The 11,803-nt window shown below is 39.5% G+C and overlaps 1 protein-coding gene and 1 pseudogene across 1 annotated transcript; both read left to right on the forward strand.

The window, feature by feature from the left end:
* The first annotated feature begins 279 nt into the window (after positions 1 to 279).
* LOC116864891 (olfactory receptor 51I1-like) lies at positions 280 to 1,217 on the forward strand. The gene is given in 2 exon segments (XM_032852704.1): positions 280 to 790; positions 793 to 1,217. Coding segments are annotated over 2 exon segments (936 nt in total).
* Positions 1,218 to 7,276: 6,059 nt separating this feature from the next.
* On the forward strand, positions 7,277 to 8,230 carry LOC116865368 (annotated as a pseudogene).
* The last annotated feature ends 3,573 nt before the right edge of the window (positions 8,231 to 11,803 follow it).

An 11,803-nucleotide genomic window follows, 5' to 3' on the forward strand; every position in this document is an offset into this window, starting at 1 on the left:
AGTGAAACCACAGTGGAGATTAGTTATAAATATGAGTGATAAAATATTCTACCAGATTCCCTTATTCTAGAGATAAGCTTATTTGCAAGTATGACTCCACATTTCGCGTCGAAGACCAAAAGGAACTGGTAATGAATGAGAGGAGGGACCTAAGTTGGCAGATCATATGAGGCAGAGGAAATTGCAGGCTCTCTTAGTTTCTAATAACTTTCATGTGTCTCACCCCAGGTTGTGTCTCTGGCACCCGCCCAGGTCAAAATACTCAGACTCCATAGGAAAATGTTCAACAGCAGTAAATTCAGCCCCAAATATTTCCTGCTAACTGGTCTCCCTGGTCTGGAGGCCCTGTACCCTTGGTTTATCTTCCCATTCTGCTCCATATATCTTGTGGCACTTGTGGGCAATAGCCTGGTCCTGGCAGTGATCAGGAAAAACACCATTCTGCACCAGCCGATGTACCTTTTCCTAGCTATGCTGGCCTTTTCAGAACTTGGCGTCTTAGTGTCTACTCTGCCCACTGTGTTGGGCATCTTCCTTTTTGGTGCCAATGAGATCTGCTTTGAAGCCTGCCTTTTGCAGATGTTCTCCATACATTCATTTTCCATCATGGAGTCTGGAGTTCTGCTAGCCATGTCTGTGGACTGCTTTGTGGCCATCTACAAGCCACTGAGGTATACCACCATTCTGACCAGATCCCGTATTGCTGCTGCTGGTGCTACACTTGGACTGAAGAGTGTGATGCTCATGTTCCCTCTGCCCTTCCTCCTGAAACCTCTGCCCTTCTGTGGTCACATGTACTCTTCCACTCCTACTGCCTTCACTCAGATCTAATCCAGCTGCCCTGCGGAAATACACGTCCCAACAGCATTCTGGGGCTTTGCATTGTTACTTCCACTTTTGGGCTGGACTCGCTGCTCATTGTCCTCTCTTACGTGCTGATCCTCTACACCGTCCTGGGCATTATCTCTGGGGAGGGGCGGCAGAAGGCCCTTAACACATGCGTGTCACATATCTGTGCTGTGCTTGTGTACTATGTGCCCATGATCAGCGTGGCTCTCGTGCACCGCTTCGTGAAGCACACGGCCCCTGCGATCCATCTACTCCTGGCCAATGTCTACCTTCTGGTGCCTCCTGTGCTCAACCCCATCATCTACAGTGTTAAGACAAAGCAGATTCGCCAGGGGTTAATCCAACTCTTTCTTCCAAGAAAGCAATAATGGGGTTAAGGCCAGTGAGATGTCACCCACGAGCCAGTTCTTTTCATCACCAAAAGTGGTCCAGGGAAGCACAGGACACTCATCACCTTCTCATAGTCAGAAAGCTTGATAAGGCTGCATGTTGATGAATGTATTGAGAATTCATATTTCATACACAAGAGGTCATAATCTAAATCTGTATTGTATAGTATTTTGTCAGCTCCTTTGTTACATGTGTCAGCTTAAAAATGCATCTACTCTTTCATCCAGAAATTCCAGTTCTTAGCACTGCCCTAGATTTATACTCTGAGGTTTGTTTATGAACACAGAGACTTGAATAAGAATTTTCACTTCAGGGGTGCCTGGGTGGCTCAGTTGTTAAACATCTGCCTTCGGTTCAGGTTGTGTTCCCAGGGTCCTGTGATGGAGCCCCGCATCGGGCTCCCTTCTTCTCCCTCTCCCACTTGCCCTGTTTGTATTCCCTCTCTGGCTATCTCTCTGTCAAATAAATAAAAGCTTAAAAAAAAAAAGAATCTTCACTTCAGCAATGTTTGAAATAATATAATAGTAATAATAAAAAAACCCTGACTGGCCATCAATAAGTAAATAGTTAAATGACTTGATATCAGCCCACAAATGGAGTATTCCACAGCATAAAAAAGACTTGGATTGATAAGCATTCAAAGTTTAAGCAAGAGATAGCAAGGTACACACTCACATATTTGATAACACTTTTTATAAAACAATTTAATCATATAAATATCAGTTTATGTATCCAAAAATACATGCTACATTGATAATAATAATAGCTTCTTTTGGAAGAGACTGTGATGGTGAAGAGAAGAACAAACGGAATTCTTCCTTGACCTGTGTTATTTTAAAAAAATAAGAATAAGGCATTCCACATTTTCCTTCATTATAAAAATATACAGCTATATGTATACAGCTGTATATATATATATATATATACATATATATATATATATACACATATACTGAAAAACTGTTCAAACATTAGAACAATTAGAAGCAAACTAGATACTGAGAACAAAGCCCTAAAATTGAGAATAAGCCCAGAAGGAATAATTTTGTAAATCAGGAATCTGTATTGTTCTTGAGGAATATGGAGGGAAGAATAGAACTAATTCTTCCTGCAAAGCCCTCATTGGGAAAATCTATTGTACATGGGCATTGAGATGATGAAGTGGAAAGCAGAGAGCATAATTTGCTAATGCTAAATATCCTTAGTCATCCTGAGAATTTGAAATGTGAAATTCCAGAAGATGTGCTAAGTTGAAGTCTTTGCTCCTAGAGTATTAGTAGGGAAACATGGGAAGGGCAGATTCTGAGAGGTGTGTTTTCCTTGTAGGGACCTGGATTTACAAATGTCTCTCTCCCTCTCACGAGAGGAGCTGTCCCCCTGCTCGAATTCTTGTTGTTTGTCTCATACCGTACATCACAATTGTAATCAAGAATTGTCTTTATACTGTTTTGTACTGTTTTATTTTTCTACATCCAGTACATATTAAGTTCAGTAAGGTAAGATGATGTCTTTTTGTTCACTCGGAATATACTATTTGATAAATGCTTGGTGATGAACAAATTAATCATTGAGTGAATTAATACAAGTCAACAAATACTTCCTTGACCTTGTGATTTTCTGTATGTATGAATCCCATTTGATGACACTGTATCCCTATTATTCTTTCTTTCCCCTCTGTTTTCTGCATTGACTACCATTTTTCTCCCACTCTTACTTTTTCAGGTTCTCTTTCTAAAGTCAAAAGATAAGCTCCTGGCAGACGCTAAAGCCTTTAACTTCTTGGTAAAACATCAGTGGTCTCAACGCAAAATCCATCCTCAGTCCCAGCACATGCGTTTAACTAAACATTCCCAGTAACATTTGGGAGACTCTTGGCAAATGCATGTGTGGTTTAATATTAATCATATATAGAAAAAACTATGGTATTATTTTAGATATGGTATGTGAGATACGATTACATTAGGAAGAAAGTTTGAAAATAAGTTTGGTTTTGCTTTTGTTTTAGGTTGGTTGGTTTGTTCATTTGCTTTAATCTATCACACCCCAACCCCGTGGGTCCAACCAACCTCATCATGTCCAAAAGACCTGATTTCCTTTTTAAGATAACAGGTATCTCACCATTGTCCCATTGCTGGCATTTTCATTTTTGTCAAAAGCAAAATTACAGAATGCTTTCAAAAAACAAAAGCAAGGAAAATGAAAAGGATTTTTTTAAAAGAAGCTTGTATCTCTAAAGATAGATAGACAAAAAGATAAGTAAATATATGATAGATAATTTTGGCTAAAGTAAGAGAATACATGATTAAATGATCATCTTTAAAATGCACATAATTTACATAAAATTAAATTCTTACACGTGGCACAAATGCATTTGTAAAGTATTAGGATTTCACTCATTTCAATTTGGTATAAAAAAAGCTTTATGTGATGTGCGGAGTTCCAAAAGTATACTGTCTGACACTCCAGCATTCTCAGCCTTATATGAGATACAGATTATGTAATTTCTGGGTTTTTAGTAGAAAATTATAGCCTTCACTTTTAAAATCGTAATCCCATCCCAGGGCCTCATCTAAAATATATTTACCACAGTAAGATTTTTATATAAAAGTTGCAACAAAACTGAAAACAAATTTTGAGGGCAAATATTTCTCATGGAAATTGGAAATATTGCCCATTCCATTAGTTGCAATGATCTGAAATGTGTCTTTCTGAGAAAGGTGTGGGGTGTCCTTACTTGAGAAAAATAGTTAATAAATACATTCTATCTAGCTTCTCATCCTCAGTGTTGGTGGGTTTAATTCAATTCCACGTTGCTCACTCCATGGTATCTCCTGACCTCTACAAGCCTATTTTCTGACTGCAGATACTTAACTTCCAATTCCTTATTTTCTTACTTACACTAGATTTATTTGACTTTGATAAGGCCATGTCTCACTCAGTCCCTGCATTCTCTCCGAGTCTGTCAGCTCACTGCCGACTTCATACATATCTGAATCTCATCTACCCACATATCATTTAAAGCATTTGCACACCAATCACACAAAACTATCTTCTCTCTGGTTAAACCAGCAACACAAAAAGTCTATTTTAAGAACTTTTAAAAGTCCTATAAAAATGGGTCATGGTGGATTTTGAAGCCAAGATTTTTTTTTTTTTTTCCTTGCGGGTCAGAAAATTAGCCAATGAAACAGCCATCCACAAATAATCGAAACTCATGTTTGGTTCAGCGATTTTAAATCCTCTTTAACCCAGGTCTGAAAAGGCTCACTCTGCCAGCTCTCTGTAGTCATCTTATGCTGGAGATCTTTCTGATCAATCTTCCCCTCCCCTGCCCCCAAACCAATCTGAAACCTTTCTCACAAGAGCTTAACCCCTTGAATTTCATCATGTCCTTTTATTAAACACCTTTGATATTTTATGAATACCATCACCTCTGTGCCCTGTTCCTTACTCATTATCTACATGTTTATAAAAGTGGCAGCTGATGACCTTTGTAAGTAAATTAATAATTATTTCTCCAAGATACAAATTGTTCTATAATTGTTAGAATAATAGCTAACCCTATAATGCACTTTTTATAAGTCAGACCCATTTATACACAATTTACATATATTAATTATTTTATTCTTGTAGTAGATGTTTTTGCTCATCTCAAATAGGTACTGACTCTGCCATTGCCTGTTTCCTCTAAGGGCCCCTGAGAAGGAGTGATGAAATTATCTGGGCACTCCTCCTCAGGGAACCAGTCCCTCTCCAACAGGAAAGATCATTATTAGTAGAAATTTGGGGGCAATTTGAATTTGACTGATCCCTTCTGAGGATAACTGAGAAAGGAGGCAGGAAGTGTAGGGATGCTGATAGTCACTGGTTGCCAAAGGTTCCCGTTCAATGCTCAGAGCCATTCTGAGGTATGTATCAACCCCTCTATCTTTAAAAATAAAGGAGTTTCCTAACTTTTAAGTAGGTAGAGTTGTCCTGCACACAGCATTCAGTTCCACTTCTGCCCACTTCCAGGAATGTAGTATTTACTGTGCTGTACTCTCCTCTCTCTCTGCTAACCTGTGGTGTTCCACTGTGTATTACATTGGGCTTTGGATTAAACAATCCCCTTTTTCCTCCTCAAACTTGAAATGTCCTTGTCATATGAATCTGAAGCTGAGGGAAATTATTGCCTTTTAATATAATTTTAAAGGAGACTTTGAAGGCTCTTGAAGTAGCCTTGCTTGGCTGGGGAGATTTTGAAGGACCAGGACAAAAAAGATGCAAAGAAGCAAGGGATAAACAGAGAGAGAGAGAGAGCAAGCACAAGGAGAGCCAGAGAAGGCTGCTGATAACAGGAGAGGATAGACCCTAGCTGCAAGTCTCCCTCAAGATTTGTTTCTTCCAGTATCAAGTCATCAGGGTGGCATAAACTAGAAATAGGGAGCAGTGGAATCAAGGGTGCGATGAGGCCACATGCAGGAGAAACAGCTGCTGGACCCAGAGGCAGACCAACTTCGGTCCACTGTAAAGGTTAAGAAAGACACGTTGGGCTTTGGGCAGAGAAGGGAGAAAAGAAGCTCTCCATAGCTATTGGTAAATGTTAGTGTCCTCCAAGTCCCCAGCCATGGGACGTTTCAACATGTGTGGTCATATCTTGAGGTCAATAACTTGTCCCTGACAAGTTGTTTAATGGGATCAGTATGAAGTTGGCTATGTCTGTGTGCCCTTTGTCCCACAAAATACTGTATAACTGTGCTTGTAGTAGTAAACTCCACCACCTTTGTAAGCTAATGCAATGAGTTTAATAAAATAAGTCACCCATGTACATATTAATTTTTACTCATGTTAGTTCTTGACTTAGCCTGTGGAGAAGAACTAAATAACAACCAGTGTATAATAGTGAGGTCCCTAAAACTCAGCAGTGGCTGAGTGAGGAATCCTCATCACAGAAGATGAAGACAAGATTTCAGCATGTGTGGAAATTATTGCATATGCAAGTGTGTGAGCAGGAGCATGCGTGTGTGTGTGTGTTTGTATGTGTGTTTGGATGATTAATTGAAAATACCTCTCCAGAGGTTCTTCCTGCCCTGTCAGCCCAGAATTCTACTGTGATACCTGGTGCCATCCCAGATAGAGCTGAGCTTAAAATATCTCCACTTCAGAGAAGTGTTTTTCTCCTCCTTTCTGGTGCCTTCCTCCCCTGCCCAGGAGAATCTTCCTTGAAAGTCTGTTTAGGTTCCCAGTGTTGTTGTTGCAGTGTATCACAAGTGTGTCTGAGTCAGGAAGAAGGTCCAATGGATCAGGTAAGTTGTCCTGGAGAGCTGCAAGTTGAGAGATTGTGTATATTATGGTGACAGAATATTCTCATGAACTTTAAAGTCTGCATGCAAATCCTTCAGCCTTGGTTCTTAACTCATTCTATCCTTTACACATCATCTTTTCAGTTGCTTCCTAGTCCTTTCAAAGCACAGAACAGCTAAACCTAGTGTGAATTCATATCCCATTGTTTTCTAGTTTATTTTCCAACCATTTGCTCCAGGCTCTTCACTGCCACTTGTTAGCCTTGCTTTGGACCTCAATTATTCCACATGTCTACATTCATTCCACAGATATTTGTTTTCATGTACTGTGCTGCTTGTGTTACATCCATATTTATCAACATCTTTGTCCACTTATTCCTGACATTAGTCCATACCTTAAAACTGAGATTGCCTACACATGCCTTTCTCCCCAGCAGCTTTTGGAGATCAAAGCAGAAGCACACCAAGACAAGACAGACACTTTTCCCTTGGCAGATCCAAAGTGAAGTACAATTTAGAGGAATAATTTTCTATCAACTTTAAACTTTACTCTGATGGAAACTGTAATCCCCTTAATCCTAGGCATTTCCTGATGGTCCATCTTGTCAATTTCTGGCAGGAGACCTATGGCCACCTGAATCTCTAAACTTTGTTTTCTTCTTCCCCTCCACAGAGTCCAGAAGTCTTTCTCCATTATAATGTGATCTTACTAGCTTGTTTCTAATTTTTAAGGTCCCATGGGATGAGATTTCAACATGAAGAACTCCAATAGCTCTTTGGAGTTCTTACCTACAACGTTCATTCTGGTTGGCATCCCAGGGCTGGAGACAGAGCACATCTGGATATCCATCCCCTTCTGCCTGATGTACATTATCATCTTCCTTGGGAATGGCACCATTCTTCATGTCATCAGAACAGACCCTGCCCTGCACCAGCCCATGTACCTCTTTCTTGCCATGCTGGCACTGGCTGAGGTTGGTGTCTCTGCATCTACTCTTCCCACCGTGCTAGGCATCTTCCTTGTTGGCATCACTGAGATTACTTTTGATGCCTGCCTTTTTCAGATGTTCTTCATCCATTCTTTCTCCATTTTGGAGTCAGCAGTGTTGCTGGCCATGTCTGTGGATCGATTTGTGGCCATCTATAACCCACTGCGCTACACAACCATCCTCACCCTTCCCCGTATCTTTGGCACAGGAATTATCATGTGGCTGAAAAGTATTATTCTCATGGCCCCTTTGCCCATGCTTTTAAGGAACTTGCCCTTCTGTGGCCATAATGTCCTCTTCCATTCCTATTGCCTCCACCCCAACCTTATCCATCTACCTTGTGGAGATGTTTCTATCAACAATATCTATGGGCTTTTCATTGTTACCTCCACTTTTGGGCTGGATTCACTACTTATTGTGGTTTCCTATGGGCTGATACTCCACACTGTACTGAGTATCACCACTGGGGAGGGGTTGAGGAAGGCACTCAATACATGTGGATCACATGTCTGTGCTGTGCTTGCTTACTACGTGCCTATGATTGGTTTATCTATGGTGCATCGCTTGGGACTCCATGTCTCCCCTTTGGTTCATGCTATGATGGCCAATGCTTATCTCTTTTTCCCACCTGTTATCAACCCTATTGTCTATAGCATTAAGACCAAAGAGATCCATCATGGCATTGTCCGAATGCTCTTCCAGAAGAGAGCCAGAGTTTAGACAAAGGATAAAGTAGGAGCGGACTTTCCTCTATAACCAAAAGTGGTCCTAGCTCGCATGTTATGCCAATGGTGTTACTTTAAAATATGTTATCTGATGAAGGTTCTGCATAATCTAGCAAAAAAACTGAAGTGGGGTACCAGCGAGGGTGGATTGTCTGTGATACAGCACTATAAAGAATTGATATTATTTTTTAAATGTTGTGTTACATGAGTTTTCCATTATCTCACCTAGCTGGAGCAGGAATATAGGAAGATTTCTTATGAAAACATAACTCTTCCCACAAGTGAAAAGTAATCAAGAGTTGGATGGTGTACTGGGAAATCTACTGAGCTCTTCATTCTCAGGAATGGGGATATGAAATGGATTATGTTCTTGAGTTTTTGGTACCTGATCTCAATAGCAGAAGGATACACTAACTAGCTTAAAGGAGGCTTCCAGTACTGACTCTGACTGGTACTTGCTCAGCAACCAGGGCTCCCAGTTGAAAGTGACAAAGATTATAAATCTTGTTTGTTATGTAAACAACATACAAATCTCCCTCCCAGGATGCAGAATCTTTTAAAAAGGCAAGCATGCCCCTTACATATAGTCGTATTTTTTTGTCTGGTTGGTTATTTATTTGCAGGCATTCGAAATAATGTAGAAATTTCACATTCCTATTTTCAGGGAAAGGAACTAAGACTTTTGAGATGCAAATGCATACTAAACACTCTATATTTATTATTTCAATCACTTCCCACAACCCCCACTTCCCACTCAGTATTAAGGTTATTTTTTTAAAGATGAAGAACTGGTGCAAAATAAATAAATAAATAAAAGAAGAAAAAGAAAAGAAAAACTGGTGCTTAGATAAATACGCATTTTGCTCAAACCCATCCATCCAAAACCAAACAGCATTAATTGAGCACATGCATGGATCAAACACAATTCTAACCCCTAGAGATAAAGTGATGACAAAAGAGACACGTTCCTTCCCGTATGGAGCTTAGAAATTTCTTTCTACCTCCGTCTCTGGTCTACTTTGTACTTTCTGAAACTAGGTTTAGAACCAATTTAAAATGGACCCTGTAATCCTCCCACCCACAAATAAAGCTTTTTAATGTGTCTTTTTAAAATGTTATGCCAGTACCATATTGTTTTGATTACTACAGCTTTGTAATACAACTTGAAGTCTGGAATTGTGATGCCTCCAGTTCTATTCTTCTTTTTCAAGATTGCTTTGCCCATTTGTCTTTTGTGGTTCCATACAAATTTTAGGGTTGTTTGTTCTAGTTCTGTGAAAAATGCTGTTGGCATTTCAGTAGGGATTACATTAAACGTGTAGATTTCTTTGGGTAGTATAGACATTTTAACAATATTTGTCCTTGCCATCCATGAGGATGAAATGTCTTTCTATTTCCTTGTGGTATCTTCAATTTCTTTCATCATTGTTTTTTAGTTTTCAGAGTACAAAATTATCACTTCTTTGGTTAAATTTACTCCTAGGTTTTTATTATTTTGGATGCAATTATAAATGGGATTTTTTTGTAATTTTTTCCTGGTGCTTTATTATTAGCCTATTATATTTATATTTTTATAAATATATATATAATATATATATAAATATAATATATTAGCCTATAGAAATGCAACAGATTTCTGTACATTGATTACCCTGCGACCTTAATGAATTCACTTATCAATTTTTGCAGTTTTTTTGATGGAGCTGTAGGGTTTTCTGCATATAGCATCATGTCATCTGCAATGATATGATGGAATTACTAATTCGGATGCCTTTTATTCCTTTCTTTTATCTGACTGCTGCAGCTAGGGTGTGGAGAAAAAGGAATTCTCATGCACTGTTGATAGGAATGCAAACTGATGCAGCCACAGTGGAAGACAGTATAAAGGGTCTTCAAAAACTTAAAAATAAGCATGCCTGTGTGGCTCAGTGAGTTAAGCCTTTGTCTCCGGCCCAGGTCATGATCCCCAAGGTCCTGGGATCCAGCCCTTCGTCAGGTTTCCTGCTCAGTGCAGAGGCTGTTTCTCCCTCTCTCTCTGCCCTTCTCCCTACTCATGCTTCCTCTCTCCTTCAAATAAATGAATAATCTTTAAAAATTTTTTTTAAAAATGAAAACTTAAAAATAGAACAACCCTATGATCTAGAATTGCACTACTGGGCATTTATCCAACGAATACAACAACAGTAATTTGAAGGAATGTATGAACCCCTATATTTATCGCAACATTATTTACAATAACCAAATCAGGGTAACAGTCTAAGTGCCAGTCAATAGATGATGAATATATAAAGATAACACACACGCACACACAGAATAGAATATTATTCAGCCATAAAAAGAATGATATCTTGCCATTCGCAACAATATGGATGGATCTGAACAGTACAATGCTAAGTGAAATAAGTCAGTCAGAGAACGACAAATACCACATGATTTCACTCATATGTGGAATTTAAGAAACAAATAAACAAAGGGGAAAAAAAAGACAAACCAAGAAACAGACTCTTAACTATAGAGACCAGAGGGGAGGAGAGGAGGCGGTTGGGTGAAATAGGTGAAGAGGAGTAACAGGACATTTATCATGATGAGCCCTAAATAATGTATAAGATTGTTGCATAACTGGGGCACCTGAGTGGGCAGTTGGTTAAGCATCTGACTCTTGGTTTCCGTTCAGTTCATAATCTCAGGGAACTGGAAGTGAGCCCGTGTCAGGCTCCCTGCTCAGTACAGAGTCTGCCTGAGATTTTCTCTCCCTCTCCCTCTACCCCTCCAGCTTGAGCTCTCAAATAAATAAATCTTTAAAAAAAAAAAAAAAAAGAAAAGAATTGTTGAATCACTATATTGTACACCTGAAACTAATGCAACACTATTTTTTAAGATTATATTTATTTATTTGACAGAGAGAGAGAGAGAGTTCACAAGTAGGCAGAGAGGCAGGTGGTGGGGGCTGGAAGCAGGCTCCCCGCAGAGCAGAGAGCCTGATGCGGGGCTCGATCCCAGGACCCTGAGATCATGACCTGAGCCGAAGGCAGAGGCTTAACCCACTGAGCCACAAAGGCACCCCCACAACGCTGTATGTTAACTACACTGGAATTAAAATAAAATACAAAAATAAAAAATAATTTTAAATGGTGCTCTTGCATTGCATTGCAAAGGTGCCAAAACAACCAAAGATTTTTTTTGTAAAAGTTAATTCTGTGACTTTAGCTCCAGGTTTCTAGACTCCCATGTTTCTATAGATTCTGACCTAGGGATCTTAAGTTGCCTCTAGCTCTGCTCTAGATTCATAGCCCACTGATGGATGACTGCACTCTGCAGACAACTGTGACTTAGAATTATCAAATGAAACCAAACAGGCAAACCATAGGAAGGGCCATCCCACAGATGACCAGAGAAGTGAGAGTGGCAGTTCCTTGGGAGAAAGGAGAAGAGGTATCTTTAGAGCGTCTGGAGAAAGGCATCCTATAGCTGGAGAAGTACAGGAAGGAATGATGATACCATATTGTCAGGAAGCTTGACATAAAATGAGAATTTTAGGTCTCACTTTCATTCTCTTTCTGAAATTTCT

Source organism: Lontra canadensis, unplaced genomic scaffold (assembly GCF_010015895.1).
Source record: "Lontra canadensis isolate GAN:19392208 unplaced genomic scaffold, GSC_riverotter_1.0 scaffold7, whole genome shotgun sequence".
NCBI lineage: Eukaryota > Metazoa > Chordata > Mammalia > Carnivora > Mustelidae > Lontra > Lontra canadensis.